The following is a 19499-nucleotide window of genomic DNA, read 5'->3' on the forward strand; positions in this document are numbered from 1 at the left end:
GACCATAACACCCTTATCTTTCCATTGCACCACTGGCTCCCCTTTCTCTCCTGGATCAAGCACAAACTTGGGCCATCCTAAACTGATTTCTCCACTTCCTTGATACTTGATTCTAATTTTTTTTTAAAGGGGAGGAGGACACTTGAAAAAATAGGGGTTGGATTAAAAAAGGACTTATGAACCTAAATTTCAGGATCAGAACCTGCTGGGATTCACAAAGCCTCTGCTCAAGTGCCCCCGAACTCTGTAGGTGCCCAAAATCATTCAGCATCTAAATTTTTGCAATAAAAGTTCCCTAGGTGTCTATGTTTCTGTCTCTGACTATATGCAGTACAGCCCCACGCCAGGTGTCCAGACTCCTAAGCCCCAGAGCAATTCACAAACAAGGGGAAGATAGGCATCACTTCACCTAACTTACTTGCAGGGCCTGATCCAATAGGCATGCTCAGACTGGGCCCTTATGGACAGGGCCCTACCAAATTCGCTGTCCATTTTGTTCAATTTCACGGGCAGAGCATTTTAAAATTGGTCAATTTCACAACTTCAGATGTTTACAACTGAAATTTCAAGGTGTTGTAACTTTGGGTGTCCTGACCCAAAAGATGATTGTGGAGAGATCGTGGGATGATTGCAGGGGACCGCAGGATTGCCACCCTCACTTCTGTGCCATGGAGCTTCCGGCAGCTGGAGATGGAGATGGGTTCAATCCCCCCCCCATGCCGCCTCAACCAGGGGCTCCTAGCTGCTTGTCCCAGCCAGTGCCCAGGGGCCCAGGCCAATTTGGGGGGGCCCTGGAAAAATGGGCACCTGAGCCCTGGCAGAAGCTGTGAGGGCCCCAGCAGTAGGCCCAGGATGGAAGCCCCAAGTCCCAGCAGGAGCCACAAGGGCTGAAGCCCCGAGCCCCAGCTGGAGCTGTTGGACTGAAACCCTGAGCACAGGTGCCCTCCGCCACGGCTGGAGCCGTGGGGGATGGAAGCTTTGAGCTCTGGCTGGAGCTGTGGGAGGCAGAAGCCCTGAGGCCTGGCTCAAGCCACAGGGGGCAGAAGCCTTGAGCCTGGGTGCCCAGAGTCCCAAGAAGAGCCGCAGGGGTTGGAAGCCCTGAGCCCTGGCTGGAGCCATGGGGAATGGAAGCCCTAAGCCCTGGCAGAAGCTGTGGCTCAGAAGCCCAGCTCCAGGGCTGCTGCAGTGCAGAAGAAAGGGTGCTGCACCCTCACTTCTGCACTGCCTCTAAAGGTGGGTCTGATCTCCCCACTAAGAGTGGCTGTGCAGGGGTAGGACAAGTCCTGTCCCAGCCCCAACTCGTCCCAGACTAACAGCTGGCTGGGGCTCTCCCAGCAGCACAGAGCAGATCGGACCCACTTCTGGAAGCCTCCTCAGGCTGCAGGAAGCTCCGACGCTGTTGCACAGCCCCAGAACTTCCTGAAGCAGGAGGAGGTACCCAGAGGTGGGTCTGATCTCTCCTTGAGAGTGGCTGTGCAGGGGAAGAACAAGTCCTGTCCCTCCCCAGCCCGCCCAGGACTAGCAGCTAGGAGCCCCAGGCTGGGGCGCTCCCTGCAGCATGGGGGAGACAGGACTTCATGGGGAAGGGCTTATTTCACAATCCATGACACTTTTTTCATGGCAGTGAAACTGGCAGGGCCCTACTTATAGACAAGCTTACACAAAGCAGCTGGGAGAGAAAGGAGGACCTCTCTCATAACTTTTAGCCAAGTGATTAGGGTACTTACCTGGGATGTGGGAGACCTTGATTCAAGTCCTCCCTCTATCTGTGTGAGAGAAGGAATTTGAACTGAGCTCTGCCACCTCTCATGTGAGTGCCCTACCCACTGTTCAGGATATTTTGGTGTGGGGGGCTCTCAGTCTCTCCCGTAGAAGCTGTCCCACTGTGGAAAAATAATTAACAAAATAATGGGAGCAGGGGAACTAGATCCTAGGTCTCCCAGCTCCCACATGCATGCTCTAACCATCAGGCCACAGAGTCATTCTCTCTCTCTGGTCCAAAAATTCTGCCACCCAACCCTGCTCCGGCACTGGCCTCCTGGCCGCGGCCCCTGGCCACAGCCCCACTCCCGCTCCCGGCCCCTGCTCACACCACAACCCCTGGCTCCTTGCCCAGACCCCCAGCTCCCGGGGTGGGGAGAGGATGCGGACATGTTCCGTTACAGGTAAGGGGGGGCACAACATAAAAAGTTTTGGGAACACTGATCTACAGTGCATTGGGCCAGAAAGAGAGTGGGAGAGAGAGAGAGCGCGCACACAGAGCTTTAATGGAGAGACTGATGGAGCCCCACAGTGGAATAGCCCATAGCCCAGTAGCTAGGGCCAGAGTGCCGGAATGGGGAGGAGGAGGAGGGCCATGGCCCCCCAACTTTTTACCAGCCATAAGGGAGAGACAGGAGGAAGGGGCAGAGAGAAGTGAGCAGGGGGTGGTTTGGGGGGGCAGGGGCGGAGGGAGGGTGGGGGCTCAGGGAGAAGGGGCTGCATGAGGGCGCTGCCTTGGAGGGAAGGGGCAGTGCCATGGTTCGAGTCCCAGTGGTCCCCTCATTTTTAGGGACCTTCTGCCACTCCTGGGTAGGGCACTCTCCTGAGAGGTGGCAGATCCCAGCTCAACTCACTTCTCTCTCTCAGGTGGAGGGGGAACTTGAACCAGGAGTCTCCCACATCCCAGGTGAGTACCCTAACCACTGAGCTAAAAGTTATGAGGGAGGACCTCCTCCACCAGGCACATAATACTAAGAGATGGTTTTCAGTTGAAAATCCCAAGCAGGAGGTGCCTCCTGAAGCCCAGACTTTGGCACCCATCTCTGAGAGAGGGGTTGGGCTTAACATACGCCCCTCAGCTAGGTACCTCCCATCAGCTATCTTAGGCAAGGTGCCTCCTAGCATGCTGGCTTTTGTGCATCCCATTCTGAGCCACCTATGTCTCCCCATTCACTATATAGGGAGCCTAGGTACTTAACTCAGGTTTTGTGAATCCCAGTGATTTTCTAGATGCTTAAAAGTTAGGCCTGGTGACACTGAGAATATTGCTCTGTTGTGACAGATCTCCTTATGAATGCCTTTACCAAACACAGTCACTATATCAGGGGTAGGCAACCTATGGCACGTGCGCCGAAGGAGGCAAACAAGCTGATTTTCAGTGGCACTCACACTGCCCGGCTCCTGGCCACGGGTCTGGGGGGCTCTGCATTTTAATTTAATTTTAAATGAAGCTTCTGAAACATTCTGAAACCTTATTTACTTTACATACAACAATTGTTTAATTATATATTATAGACTTATAGAAAGAGACCTTCTAAAAAGGTTAAAATGTATTTCTGGCACACGAAACCATAAACTTAGAGTGAATAAATGAAGACTCGGCACACCACTTCTGAAAGGTTGCCGACCCCTGCACTATATCCAAACACTTTTTAGATAAACATGTATTCTCTTTGTACTTACATCATCTTTGTATATCACATGCCGTATTTTTCTCTCTCGTCTTAAAAACTATGGACTCAGTAATGCTCTTATACATATGAGTGATGCTGTGAAATGGGAGGAGACATATTGCATGCACACAGAAGCATAAAAAGGGGAGTCCCTTATTACAGCTGTTCAATATGTGTAGCCAATGCAATGATTCTGGCCTTCTCTTCTGTGAGCTACTAACATTGCCATTGTATGATACTGTGCAACATTTCAGTATGATATTTGAGAAATAGTATACAATCATGTAAAGACTAAATGCATATGCACGATGAGAAAGTTAATGCAAATGCAACCAAACCTTGTCATTTCCTGCCTTTAGAGTACTTAACTGTGCAGCATTAACATTTTCTTAACAGCTTTTCTTTATGGAATGTATTTGTAATTCCAGGCTAGCCATATTTTAAAGAAAAACATTGAGGCCTCAAAAAGGCATTTTAAATATAATTATATCAAAAGCATATTTGAAGGTAGGTGTGATTCAAAGGTCAAACTCCCTAATATATTTGAAAGGCACTTAATACTTTGGTCTCTAAACAGTGAAGTGTTGCCAAAATGAGTGAAGGATAAGTGAGTTGATCAATGGTTCAGTGAGAGGAAGCATTACCTAGTAAGAAAAGCACAGACAGATTCAGAAAATCTGGATTCTTTTCTAGCACTATTACATATAATAGGTGCCTTGGAGAAGACATCAACTACCATGAAATAGGGTGCCTCAGTTTCCCCATCTATAAAACAAAAATAATGGTACTTCCCAGGTATTGTGAAGCACAATTCATTAATATCTGTAAAGTGCTTAGAATTGTGATTGGTTGGATCACAGAAACCCCTTTGGGAACTGCCAACTAATGTGCCAAGACTACTTCTGCCCCTGCTTTCCCTGCCAGCTTGGGACTCCAGCACCCTGTCTTGTTGAGCCAGACACGCCAGTCTGCTCCAACACAGACCCACTGTCTGAACCATGTGCCCCAAAGCTGCAGACTTAACTGAAAGCAACTTAAGAAGTGTTCCTATCTTTAACACTGAGATGCCCAACTCCCAATGGGGTCCAATCCCCAAATAAATCTGTTTTACCCTGTATAAAGCTTTTGTATAAAGCTTATACAGGGTAAACGCATAAATTGTTTGCCCTCTATAACACTGATAGAGAGATATGCACAGCTGTCCCCCCCCCCCCCATGTATTAATACATACTCTGGGTTAATTAATAAGTAAAGAGTGATTTTATTCAATACAGAAAGTAGGATTTAAGTGGTTTCAAGTAGTAAAGACAGAACAAAGTGAATTACTAAAAGCAAAATAAAATAAAACATGCAAGTCTAAGCCTAGTACAGTAATAAAACTGAATACAGATAAAATCTCACTCTCAGGGATATTTCAATAAGTTTCTTTCACAGACTGGACACCTTCCTAGTCTGGGCACAATCCTTTCCCCTGGTCCAGCCCTTGTTCAAGCTCAGGTGGTAGCTAGGGGATTTCTCATGATGGCCACCCACTTTGTTATGTTCCACCCACTTATATATCTTTTGCATAAGGCGGGAATCCTTTGTCCCTCTGGATTCCCACCCCTCCTTCTCAATGGAAAAACACCAGATTAAAGATGGATTCCAGTTCAGGTGACATGATCACGTCATTGTAAGACCCCAAGCCTTCATTCCTCCCAGCCTGACTCACAGGAAGGCCTGCCTGCAAACAGAGCCATCCACAGTCAATTGTCCTGGTTGATGGGCGCCATCAAGATTCCAAACCATCATTAATGGCCCACACTTTGCATAATTACAATAGGCCCTCAGAGTTATATTTCATATTTCTAGTTTCAGATACAAGAGTGATACATTTATACAAACAGGATGACCACACTCAGTAGATTATAAACTTTGTAATGATACCTTACAAGAGACCTTTTGCATGAAGCATATTTTAATTAGAGTATATTCACACACATCAGCATACTTTCATAAAATCATATAGAGTGCAATGTCACAAGAATACTTGAATAAAAACTATAAATGTTCAAGGAATATTTATCAGAGTAACTAAAAGTTTTTGTTAGTATTCAACAAAGTATCAAAATATTGTGTTTTGTCTGTTTGTAACTTTTCTAAAAGTTTCTTCTTAAAAGCCAATATATATCCCTATATATGTCCAATCCCTTGCATATATATGGTGGTTTACTGGCTTGTTTAAAAAAATAAACAGCAAAGCTTATGTGTACAAATGACAAATGTGCAGTCATTACAGGTAAGAATTAATTATTCTCTTATTCATGTTAGTGATACCCAAAATCATAGGGTAAAATCCTGGCCCTATTGAAGTCAATGGAAAAATCCCTGTTAATTTTAATAGGGCAAGATTTCACTCATAGTGCACTAAGATTACGTGACACTATCTGTTACAATCTGGCTGAAGAGGGGAGCTGTACTCTCAGAGCATATTTGTTTATCTGAGATGATTATGATGTAGAGGCTCCAAATTTATGATTCTGCCAGAGGTTTGGCCCCTTTATGTCTGACATTGTCATCTGAGTCTTTCTTGTTGCATTATTGACTAGGAAATTACAGAAGAAAAATAAAACACTTAAAACATTAGATGAATGTGGTGCTAGAAAAAACAAAATCAAACCCTGGGATGAGATTCTATGCTGCGCCTCTAATTTAGAGGCTCTACACAGAATTTATAGCCCACGAGGGAGGGGGAATTAAGCTCTCTTTAAAACACTGTTGTGTCTTCACGTTTCTGGAGTGACACAAGGACCAGAGTGCTCTGGTGTACCATAGGTGTAACCTGTCCCATACTGCCCAGAATCTTTGGCTACAGCTAAGTGTTGTGGCGCCAATCCCTTGCATCCCCAGCTCTACACCTTATACCAGGATTTATGAAACAGTCCTTGGAAGAAAGTCTGGGTGCATCCACACTAGGAAAAAAAATGGTGTTTTTTCCACTATATGTTAGTTAAAATCCTAATGGGGGATGACACAGTGTGTAGTTTTCACATATATTAACAGGTTGAGGGAATGACTAGGGAGAGCCTGGGGTTTGCCTTGACCAGTTAACATGTGAGTTTCCATACTAGGATTTTTAAAGCATGTTAATTACCACATATTAGCTAGCATGGTAAAAAGCACCTTTTTTCCTAGTGAAGACAAGGTTGCTCTGGCTGTCCCCAGTTCCTACACTGGGGGAATTCTCCCCAGCTATATCTGGGGAATGTAGCACCCATTTATGCTGCTCTGGCCCCTTAAAACTGGCACACCGGAAACAGAGTGGGGTAAGACTTTCATCCCTTCTTTTTAATTAATTGGCTAGAAAGTCATCTTTAATAGTGTGGTAAAACGAAAATCTGACAGACCTGATTTTTTTTAAGAGATGGAAATTAAAGATCAGTACTAGTCACGAGTAAGAAAACAAGCTCTTCTCCTGAAACAAAGAATATAACAGGAATTCCCTATAATAGGAATTTGTTTATTTAATTTTAAAGCCTTTACATTTTTCTTTCTTCCTTCATTTTTTATAAATAAAATCTCAACCTATTTCTGCTTTTTATTCACAATTTCTCTCTCTCTTTTTTTTTTTTTTTTTTTTTTAATTTTCAACCCCTGCTTTTTACTATTAGTCTGTTGGAATCTCTTCTTAGTTCTTGCCAGGTAAAAGAGGTAGGTTTTTCAATTGTACTTGCTCAAGTGAGTTATCTTAACGCAACTGAAAAGCCTTATTAAAATGCAGACTAACATATTTTGCCCTGTCTCGAAGAGCAAAAAAGTCATGTTTTCTCAATCAAGTCAGCTCAATGGAATTAGCTTAACATGACTAGAAAGCCCTCTCAACGTTTGTGAAGTCATAGATATCTGAAGTCATGTTAGCTGGCCATATTATACCCTAGGAGTCCCCTCAGCTTACAGAAGCAGACACTTAGACCCAGATCCTCAAAAGTATTTTGGCTCCTAACTTCCATTGAAATCAATAGGAGTTAGATGCCTAAATACCTTTGATGACCTGGGCTTTAGGGCTTGTCTACGCAGGGAGTTATTCTGGAATAACTATTCCTGATTGACTCCATGAGTGGAGGTTCTTATTCTGGAATAAGTATGCCCTTATACCAAATTAATTTAATCACAGTGGATTAAACTAATTCACAATATGACACTCTTAGGGTACGTCTTCACTACCCGCCGTATTGGCGGGCAGCAATCGATTTATCCGGGATTGATATATTGCGTCTCATTAAGACGCGATATATCGATCCCCGAAAGCGCTCACCATCGACTCCGGAACTCCACCAGAGCGAGCAGCGGTAGCGCAGTGGACGGGGAGCCACGGCCATCGATCCCGCGCCGTCTGGACCCCAGGTAATTTGATCTAAGATACTTCGACTTCAGCTACGCTATTTGCGTAGCTGAAGGTGCGTATCTTGGATTGATCCCCCACCCTAGTGTAGACCAGCCCCTATTCCAGAAAAAGTGTACACACACATGGAGTTAATCATAAATAGTTAACCCATTTAAAATTTGCACCCTATATTATTCCTGATTTATTTTCATAGGAAGACAAGCCCCTAGCCCTGGTCTGTACTTAAAAAGTTTTACCAGTAAACTGCTTCGGTAAGAAATGTGATTTTGTTTTTTTATTGATGTATTTATACCAGTTAAAGCCCTAGAGTAGTCACGGTTTTACTAGTATAAGGCACTTTCTATTTCTCTTCACTGAACTTGAATAAATTATACTAGTATAAAGCCTGGTCTACACTTAAAAGTTTTGTTTGCATAGCTATGACTGTTAAAATTGGAGTGGGGTCTGTGGGGGAATCTAACCAAAAGTCTTAGTTTAGATGCAGATATACCAGCAAAAAAAGAGCTTTTGATAGTATAACTTATTTTGTTCAGGGAACTGGTATGAACTATACCAGTACAAGAACTCTTTCTAGTGTAGACAACGCCTAAGCACTTTTACTGTATAACTATGTCTATACTGGGGAGTTTGTTTGCTTCAATTATGATGAAAGTTAAAACTGCAAAACTCATAAATGTAGACAAGGCCCTAGCTTAAAATAAAAAAGTAAGATGTAACTAACTCATTTGACCTGAGAATTTACATCTTAGCACCTTATTCATATTCCTCACAGAATCTATTAGTCCTGTATATTCAACGGAATAAGTCACTTGTCAGTGGATCAAATTTCTTTCCCAGCTTTAAGATTTTTTGTATATATTAAGATTATAGTGTGTGGATAGATCTTAATTAGGTTTATTTATATCTGATATTTACAAGGTAAAAGCAGAGGCCATTCACTGAAAACATGGTACATTATGTCTACTTTCAAGTAACCCAGCAAGTTTGGGAGGGACAAGGTTTGATATTTGAGTGTGTATACATACACATTTTTCAATCTGTATAGTATTTTTGTATTTTAAATTCAAAGAGCATTTATATACCATAAATACCATAAAGTAAAATATTAACACAAAATCACTGGTGGAAACTGGGAAGAATTTAACAGATGCATATTTCTGCTGTTTGATTTATATAAATATTTATTAATCAGCAAGTTTAATTTTTAATGCTAGACATTATTTTTGATTTAGCACCAACTATTAAGAAAGCTTCTGGTCAGGTCAAGGACATGTCTCCTATTAGCACAGATAGTCTGTGTTTGTTAAGGGAATTCACCTTCTTAACTCATCTTACTGACCCTTCTTCTCAAATTGGTACTGATATTAAGAGACACAATGTTTTAAACAGTGATAGACCAGTCTGTTTCTAGAGCTAGGTTTGTAGAATACTGTATCATGTCACAGTGACAATTTTTAAAGATTATTATAAACAATAAAGCATAGTATTTTCTGAGGAAGGAAATGATATAAGCTGATACATTTTTTCAAAACCAAACCAAACCAACAAACAAAAATTTGGCCATGAAGTCTTTGCAGTTGCTAAGGTACAAATTCAACCCTACTGAGTTCTGAAGAAATCCTCTACATAACTGATTCATCCTCCAGACTATCATGGTGCCAGAGTCAAAATAGTTCAAGAAAATAAGACATCAGAACTTCTTAGCAGTGTTGCTTTCTACATGCCTAGCCCTTACCGTTCTTAATCCCATATTTGTGCTTGTACAGCATGCCTTTCAATTGCTTGTTCTAATGATATATAAAATAAACATTCTGTTCAAAATTAGAAATAGAAAAGAACAAGTTGTGTTCAGGCTACTGTATATAAGTAATAATATTAAGAAACTTGTTAAAAATTGTACAATCTTATATGCTGTACCTACTCCTAAAACTATTTTATTCCAATGCAACTACAATATTTTTTGACAAAGCAAAGGCCTAGAGGTAAGCAGGGAAGTTGTATACCAGGATCTACTTTTCTTAAAAAGGACAACTTATATTGGGAATACCATTAAACAACATAATTTGCAAACATACATTTTTTTAAATTACTGAAACCTTAGTCTACTTTGGATTCTTTGTGGCCAATATGCAATCCTCATCACGTCTGAAAATGCGAACAATATTCTTAGAGAAGAGAGAATATTTCTTACCTGGAATTCAGCTTCTTGAAAGAATCATCTTACAGGAGTCTCACTCTTAGGTTTTTCTCCCAATAACAAACAGGGCAGAACTTCCTGAGCTCAATATATTTTTTAACCCTAGGGCAGTGGTAATTGTGGCCTGCAAGCTATCCCACCTCCACATGTGGACCAACCCCACACACACACACTCCAAAACCTTCCAGTGAGTTCCTAAATTGCATAGGAAAGAAGAGCTCCCCAAAATAAACCGTTCGAAAAAAAATTGTACCATCAAAACTCCAACAAAACAAAAACAAAAACACCCACCATTTAACGAAACAAAACAAATCAAAAACCAAAAAAACCTCCTACAGAAAATACACCAGAATCTGAGGGGAGGCAGGAGGGTGAATGTGAGAGAGAAAAAGAATACTGTCTAATAATATCTTCAAAGAGGCAGAATTACAAGTGAGCAATTTTCCTTTCTTTAAAGATAATCACCACCAGATTCTTGTTCATGAAGAGTAAGTAGCTCAAGGGATTTCTAAAAACAAGAATGATAAAACATAGAAACAAGCAGCAAGAAAAGGCAAATCAACCTCAGCTTCAAACCTGAAGGATCAGCCTAGTTTAGTCATCACAAACTGCTTCCATCCAGATTCTAAACACATACTGCTTCCATCCAGATTCTAAAAATGCAGCACCAGACCAGATAGGGGAATATGGTGATTGTTTTGGATTTGCTTGGCGTGAAGGACTATAGCAGAGATATGTCAAAAAGTCAATGTCTCTCTCTTTGTGCCACCTACGCTCAGTACTTTTGTAGAGGAAATGCCTCATCAAAACAGTTGAATTTCAGTACTAGCGTCTTGATGCATCAATATACTCAGAGCAAATCATTAGTGTATTTCAGAGAACTCTGCTTCAACACAGGTAGTTCAATTAACTTCAAGATAACTGATGAAGTGGATCTGCTGGCCCTATGGGAAAGCTGTGTCTGTGCTGACAAGAGTGGGGCCAACAAAGACTCAGAATGCTCTGCTTGAAGGAGCAAGCCTCTGGAGATAACTGCAGAATGGACATATAGGAGTCTCTCAAGGGTACCTAGAAGGATTTTGTGTGTTCCTCAGGAAACTTGATGGCTCTAGGTAACATTTCAAGGCACACCTCACATTTATACACATCTTACTCAACTCCAAGGCAGAGGATGCAGAAGTCAAACGCATTCATGATTGACATCCTTTGGCCTAACTGACATTTCTTGAAGGTTCTTACCTCCTTTAGGATTAAAGGAGAGGTTGGCTTGCTGAAATAAAGAAATGTGTGAAAAAATGTCTTTAGACACTTACTTGGCATTTCAAACTTCCAAATCAATGTGCCAAAAACTATCTCAAAGCACTAGCAGAATGTGCTCATGTGTTGGAAGAGTGTGCCAAAGCAAGTGTAGAGTGCAGTGTGAAGAAAATCAAAATGTGTTCTGATGAAAATGCCCCAAAATTCTACAAGCTTTGAAGTGTCAAACTCAGAGAAGTGATAAAACGCCACCAAGAAAAGAGGGATAGGGAGTAAAACAAGAATCCCAACTCATTTAAGTCTGATGCAATGCGATGGGTTGGCAAGAACTTTGAACAAAATGCTGCAGATCCACAAAGACAATCTTGTCAATCAGTGCTCTGGAGTTATCTAGTCTAAAATACCAAAGAAGCGACATGAAACTGAATTAAGTTAAGTTTTAACAGGAGACTAACCAAAAAACTAGGTCAACAACAAGAACAAAATACCTGAAGAGAAAAGCTGAAAGTCAAAAAAGCAGACTACAATTGTCTGATGAAAGTCGGGAACAGCTCCTTCAGAGACTTCAGTCTTTGACCATAGTTGAGATAATGGTTAGAAGATTCTAGAGGGTGAGGCAGCAGCAGCTGATGGATGCACAAGGGGCTGAGATGAGGGAGAACTTCCACATGCTGGCTACTACTACAACCACTAATTCTGTGAGACAAACCCTTTTATCTAGAGAAGTTCTTCTGTCTAGCTATGGAAGAATGAGAAGCAAGAGTGAAACTCCAGTGTAGATGGTATCTTTAAAGGATAAATAATAAGAATTATACACTGATCTGGTAAAGAATCTGCAAAATATAATTGTGAAGCATAAATTAATGAAGATGTAACAACCAAACGTGTGAAGAAAGAAGGGCAAAATATGATAGAACTAGTTGACCCTGCACAAAACTGTAAAGTGTTCATAAGGCACCATTAAATACAGAGACAAATGCATCAAACAGACTAAGGAGACAATCACTCAGCCAGAAGCACCCAGGGGAAAGATACTAAAAAGCCAGGACTATTCTCTACAAATGAAAATATGTTTATACGTGTGTATTCTCTGGAATATTTACTATATTTTTAATAAATTTGCATAACACTACATCTCTTCTTTGTCAGAGCTGTTACTTACCCCAGTTTTATCACATAGGCGCAAAGTATGAAAAGACCCCACAGCAAATAATTCTCCATCCGGAGCCCAGGCAACAGATGTTATAGGATAATCATGAGGCTGAGAGCTGTACAGTAGACGACCATAACTATCCCACACCTCAGAAAGAAAAAATAAATTACAGTCTGAATTTATTTTGGACATATTTTATTTTAGAGGCATCATTCTTTTTATTTTGGACTTCTTATTTTAGAGGAATCATTTCCTCAGCTGAAAATATTTTTAAATTGTAGAAATATATTTATTTTTTAAACAAATTGCGACATGAAAAAAAAGATATCTAATGCATTTAACAGTTGGATTTGTGTGTGTGTGTGTGTGTGTGTATGCACAATATAACAGCTGGGCCCAATCCTGCATTCTTTGCATGCCCAAATCTCCCAATGAAGTCAAGTTTGGAAGTTTGGGCCCTTCTTTTGTGTATCATCTCAAGATTTTATAGCAACAAATACTCTGTAAAATCAGATTCCTATTTCTAAGTTATTCTAATGCATTCTCCTTCATCTACTTGGAAAACCAGCTCTCCACAAAAATAATTTTTACCTGAAGTCCGATTTTTGCTAAAATATGGGAAATATTATATTGATATCTGTATTGTGCACTATTAACTATGTGTTTCTTGGTGAATTACTGTATGTTTTTTCCTAGACCTGTATGTTTCCTAAATACTTTTGATCATTCTATTTGTATAGTAATATCAAATATAAAATCGCATGCACATCAACTATCAACAGCCAGTCAGCAATCAAGCCAGGGGACAGTGAACAGAATCTTTATGGCTGTATATTCTCACATGTCTCACAACCTGCTGAGGCCTAAAGGGGGGAGACTGCTTGTAACAACAACCCAACCTGAGGTATAGAAGAAATTATTTATGCAGAAAACTTAAAATGCTGTGGCATTCACTTCTGTAATGCAAAATAACTGTTACCTCAGTTTCATAATTCTTTATTTTTGTTGTAAACATTTTTCACCAATACAAGCAAGGGGATGCCAAATTTGTGTGGAACAAAGGTAACGTTGGGACTAAAATGAGTGATATCTTTTGAAATGGAAATATATACCTCTCACATATCTTTCATCTCATTTCCCAAGCTGTTCATGTGAGGTTTGAAGTAAGTGTAAGACTCTTACTGCTGAATCTTAAAACTATTAAAACTACAGTATTATTATTTTTCTTCATAAAAAAAGTTGATAATGAGGTTCTCAGTGTAATTTGGAAATCCTCCAATGACACTGCCAGTAGAATGCCAGCAAGAACACTTTATGCATTAGTAACTTATAAGTTTATAAAAGTTGTCATATTGATGAGTTTTTTCTATTAAATAATCAAAGTACAAATTAAGTTTTAATTAAAACTTATTATCTAGTTAAATGATAAAAATAACATTTCCAAAAACAGATCTTAGACTGACATGAAAAAAATGTGTTTTTGAAATGAGAGCAATTGCTACAAAAGTCCTTTTATTATTTTTCTTTTTTAAGTTTCTCTTTGCTCAGGCTGAGCTCTAATAATTTGTGTAGGGCAGGAAAAATAGTTGAGGTTATATGGGGGTTGGCTAACTTATTTTAGACAAATGTTTTAGTTCCCCTTTCTCCCTTCTTTTTCTTTACAATTCACTGTCTTCTTAATGTATCTTGTTCTTTCTTCTTCTCAGTTCTCATTTCATACCGCTCAGTAAAATGTTCACGGAATACCGTTAACCCTCACTTCAATACAATGATAGTCACTTCTTTATAATTTTACTTCTATTTTCTCTTCTAAATATAGCAGATGAAATTTAAACTTTAACATTTCTTACATTTTCCACCAATTTTTCATATCAAATGACATTTCTTTGTATTTCAGACAAATGGTTCCTTAGAATGTGTGTTAACTATTTATGCTAAACAATTTGTTCCACCTTGCATTTAGCTGTGACACTCTGAGTACTTTTCTCAGATCTGAAGAAGAGTTCTGTGTAGCTCAAAAGCTTGTCACTTTCACCAACAAAAGTTGGTCCCACTCTGTCTCTTTAATTTCTTTATATAAAATTTGAACTTTGTACATTTTTATTTTGCTGTACAGTATGTTTATGAAAAAAATAAAATAAAACCAGAGTAATTAAAATCTACTGGCCCAATTCATACTCTCAAGAACCACATGGAGGGATCATCAACATGCAGATTTCCTCTTCTCCTGGATCTTTTACCATACCCTTCATCAGCTCACATTTCCCCAGTTTCCAGACCCTGCAATAGACTCACTACAGAATCCCCAGGTCTGTGCAGAAGGTAGAAGAGAACTTGGGGGAAGCTGGGAAGGTGACAGTTGGCTGGGAACATGACTGCAATGGGGATAAAATGTACATCAGTCCCCCTCTTAGGAATTATTGGTGGAGGCCACATATTCCTCCTCCCCCAGGGACCTGGAGCAAACCATGCCAGGGAGGATGTATTTCCTGGGAAAGTATCTCTACTGGAGCTATGCTGGCAGGAAACCTGAATGGGGAAGGGTTGGTGGCTTTTGAAGGGTTATGGGGTCAGAGCAATAGCATGGGCAGAGGGTTTCTGTTAAAGATGGCCCTTGGCCTCCTGTCAATTCCCAGGTATTTGCCAGGTCTGGGCAGATTATTTGCAGGTGGCAAACCTTGCCCTCCAACAGCATGATGCAGAGGGATCTCAGTGAGTTCCCTTGTTCCACAGAGTGGATGATCTGGGCCATTATAACTAGTATATTAGCAGGGAGTCCATTCATAGTATGCACTGATCTGAGAGAAGATTTAAACAGAAAGACTATATAATTCAAAAGATTTTTTTTAAATCACAGCACATAAATGAGAGACTGTTAGAATTCAGATACTAACTAATTAAAGTAAGTTCACAATTAAGGAGGAAAACATAACATGCACCCTCTATTACTGACAGAGAACAGTGTGCCATCTATACAATTTTCCTAAGGATCCCACCTGTATTTAGGTAACAAGACAAACTGTGTTTCCCCTTTAATTGTAATTTCTTTACTTTTCTCAGTTCATATCTTAGTCTTAATATTCCTTCAGCAGCTACGGCTTGTCTACCGGGTACAGAAATGCACACTAGAGGGGTGCAAAGTGTAGAGCGCTCTAAAGTGTTGTGCTCTAATTGTGCCGTGTAAACCCTGCTGTTGCGGTCTAAAAGGTACCTAGCAAGCGCTGATGTAGTCCCATTTGAAATAGTACTATGTTAACATGTGCTAGGAATCTCTTCGTTCAGTGTAGCTGCCATTTCCTGAAAACTTTCAAATTGCACTGAAATTTTTCTATCTAATTGGATTTGAGTTTGAAAGGTCTTGAGAAGGTTGGAGAAAGTCAGTAGTGCCTAGTATTGTTACTCAGTTGCTGCTTTAAATATTTATTTAAATAATTTAATCCACTGTAATTAAAGTTAAACAATACACACCTTATATTTACAGTCTTCACCAGCAGATAGGATAAGGTCATTGACTGAGTTCCAATCGAGTTTTAAAATAACTCCATCATGGGCTTTCCACTGACAGGAAAAGAAATAAATTAAGTATACATTTAAATCTAGCAATTACTTTTACTATTATTTTTAGTACTTATTGTTTTTTATTCTGGTAACATTTATAGGCCCCAGTCAGGATCAGGTTCCAATTGTGCTTAGCACTGTACAAACACAGCAGACATGGTCTCTTCCTGCAGAGACTTACAATTTAATTTAACATAACACACAATAAAGGGGAGTGAGGAGAAGGGTAATAATGAGATTATGCACTTATATTATGTCTAAGAATCTCCACAATTTTAATGTTCCAAACTACAATAGGATTTTTTAAAATTTATTTTTAAAGCCACTGCATCTTCCTTCTTTTTTTATAAAAAAATTGAAGCCTATTTCTGTTTATTTGAAATTTCTGGGTTTTTTATTTTAAACCTCTGCTTGTTACTATTTAGGCCTCTCCCTAATTTTTTTCAACAGTGGTTTATATCTGTTCTTTCATCTTTTTAAACATGGATCAATTTCTATTTCTTAAACTCCATTTAAACTCCAAAAAAGCCATTTATTTGTGTCCCCACTTCCCTTAAAATATCATTTCCCACTCATTTTTACTGCTTACTTCTATCTTTATTGAGACTATTAACATGACATGTTAATATATAAGGTAAACGCTACATAACTATTTATACCTCATAGATTCTTGAGCCCGAAGACTGGCCATATTACTGATATCTTACTAGTGAAACAGCTTTTAACATGCTTCTCAAATCTCTTCCAACAACATAAAGCTCCCATTTCCATCTCTGACAGGTACTAGTAAAAATGGTCAAAATTTCAATTATAATTTTTTTCTGTTTTATTTTAATCCACTTTCAAAGTGGATTAAGCTAAATTGAAAAAAGGCACTCTTATTCCAAAATAAGTGTTTCTGCACATGGAGTTATTCCTGAATAGCTGTTTCCGAATATCTATTTCAGAATCTCCATTTATAGACAAGGTCTTGTTTACTAAATGCTATTCAATTTCAGATCCTGTTCTAAATACAAAATTAAAAACGTACTAATGGGATTTTCTACCACAAACATCACTATAGTATTTAAATGTTTCACAAACATAAATTAATTTATTTTCACAATACTCCAGCGAGAGAAGGAGGTATCATAATCCCCATTTTACTGATAGGGAACTGAGCCACGGGTTATGGTCAAAAGGTCCACTAAATTTGGTTGCCAAATTTGAGACTCCTAGAACCTGATTTTTCAGAGTACTCAGTATTATATAGCACTTAATATGTTCAACGCATATTTACTGGTAATTCAATTGTAGCTGTGAATGCTCAGTACATCTGCAAATCAGACCTCTAGGTCTCAAGTCAGACACACACACAAAAAGAGGAACACACAATTAGTGACCACCTGTGAAACATTTGGTTTAAGTGACTTGCCAAGCATCATAGAAGAACTCTGTGGCAAAGATAACCATAACCACAAGACCATCCCTTCTCTTTGTGCAGTCCTCTGCCTCATTATTATACACCTTCCAACTTTTGTAACAAATGAAGCAGGGGTCTTATAGAAAACTATACAACCCTGATTCATCCCCAGAGCAGGTCTACCCTGTGCACTGAATGAAACCCTGGTCCCGTCGAAAAAATAGTAAGGGATCATGTAATTGAAGACTGTATCCTAATGCATATGCACAAAAGGGACAAATTAAGGTTGCACAGGTAACCTTAACTTTCATACTCCCTAGCTTTTGAGTTCTTGACTTTGCAATTTTAGTAATGTTCTTTTAATATAGGTGGTATGTCTGGCTGAATGAAAGAAGGAGATTTTCTTAGTTTTTACAAAAGTAAACTAAAGAACCAGACATTTAATCATGTGGCATCATAAAGACACCCACAAGGGTTATCAGCAGGTTTGGAACCTTTAGTTCAACTGCAGAAACCTCTATCATTTGAGCTGAGTAACTTATAGCAATCATTTGTTGTTATCCTCTATGCAGACCAGCAGTAGAGGAGGGTGACATACATTCTTCCTGTGGGTTTCAGATATTTGATGACAGCAGAGGAATGATGAGACTCAGGAAGATTGGGTTCCATTCCAGGCTCTGGAGGGGAGTGTGCTCTAGTGAGCACATTCTTCCGTCCATTTCCCCCACCCCAGCTTGACCCCTTTTGTCCCATCCCCTCGAATGTTTTCTCTGTCCCAGTCCTGCCTCTTCCCAACCCATGGTTCCTTGTCACAGCCCCATTCTCTTCACATAGTCAGTCCAGTGTTCACTCCTCAGGCCTCTCATCTCAATCTCCTTGCCCAGTCAATTCCATTCCTCTTGCCACTTCCATTTCTTGTTTCTCCTCTTCCCCATCTCCAGTCAGCCTCTAGTCCCAGTCTCCCCTCTTGGCTCCTATATATAGAGTCCTATGCGGATACAAATTTATACCCGTGGATGTGGGTATCCGCGGTACTACAAGGCTCTTCCGGGAACCGCAGCAGCGAAAGGAGCAGAACATGGGGCCGCCGCTCCTAGGAACCAGTGTCCCGCGCCAGCAGCTCCTCTGGCGCAGCTGTACTGCCCCCAGCCCCGCCCAATGGGGCGGGCACCATGGTCACCGGCAGCTGTCCCTGGTCGCACTCTTGTGTTCAAGCGGTGTGCATGCTCCCAGACAGGAGACGCAGACAGCTGCATGGCAGGGCTGGGAGCAGTACAGCTGTGCCAGAGGAGCTGCTGGTGTGGGGTGCTGGCTCCTGGGAGCGGCAGCCCCACATTCTGCTCCTTTCACCACTGCAGTTCCCGGGAGAGCCATGCGGTTCCGTGGATATAAATTTGTATCTGCGCAGGGCTCTACCTATATATTAGCTCCACCGCAAGACTGGATCTTATCTCTTCTGCATTTGAATCAAGCAGTTTCCTCCTCTACGCTGCCTAGGCCCAGAAGGGGGACAATAAATTCCCCTCCCTGCTTTCAATTTAGTGCCTGGTTCTGTGCACAATTGCAGGGAGAGTCCTGATCAGTCTCAGGCTGGGTATGCTCAGCATAGACAGAATCTTTAGGGAATTTACCTATGAAGCTCTAGCAGGTCTTGAGTGAATATGTGCGAAGTGCTATTTTTCAAATGCTTATAATTCAGCCATATTTGGATGGATCTTCACAAAGACAATAAAAGGCATATACCTGACACAAAGGCTACCGCCTTCCAAATTTCAATTCCCCCTTCCAAAGCAAGTGGGCACTCAAGCATCTCAAAGAAAAAGTTATCAATTTTTTTAATATGTGCAAAACAACATATTTTCCCTAGCCAGAAATTAAATTTTCCAAAATTTTGTAACCCAAATGGTTAAGGTTTGGCTAATATATAAGCAACTCAAAACAATCTAATAATGGAAAGTGGCAAGCAACCTTAATAACAGGCAGTGCTACCACCTATAATATTACAGTCAAAATAAATTTTGAATTTTGACTAAATAAAGGACATATATAAATGGCCCAAGCAAGGTACGGCTTGCTATGAAAGCTTCACAACACATCTTCACCAATACATTTCA

General features: G+C 40.4%; 1 protein-coding gene across 5 annotated transcripts in view; it reads right to left on the reverse strand.

Annotated features, from left to right (window-relative positions):
- IFT80 (intraflagellar transport 80) overlaps positions 1-19499 on the reverse strand; it is a 169181-nt gene that overhangs the window by 78176 nt on the left and 71506 nt on the right. For all 5 annotated transcript variants that reach the window (XM_034781309.1, XM_034781306.1, XM_034781310.1 and 2 more), the window contains 2 exons: positions 15894-15983; positions 12435-12572 (listed from right to left, as the gene is read on the reverse strand). In XM_034781309.1, the coding sequence (XP_034637200.1) occupies positions 12435-12572; positions 15894-15983 (228 nt within the window). The remainder of the gene's footprint in view (positions 1-12434; positions 12573-15893; positions 15984-19499) is intronic.

Source organism: Trachemys scripta, chromosome 9, assembly GCF_013100865.1.
Source record: "Trachemys scripta elegans isolate TJP31775 chromosome 9, CAS_Tse_1.0, whole genome shotgun sequence".
Taxonomy (NCBI): domain Eukaryota; kingdom Metazoa; phylum Chordata; order Testudines; family Emydidae; genus Trachemys; species Trachemys scripta.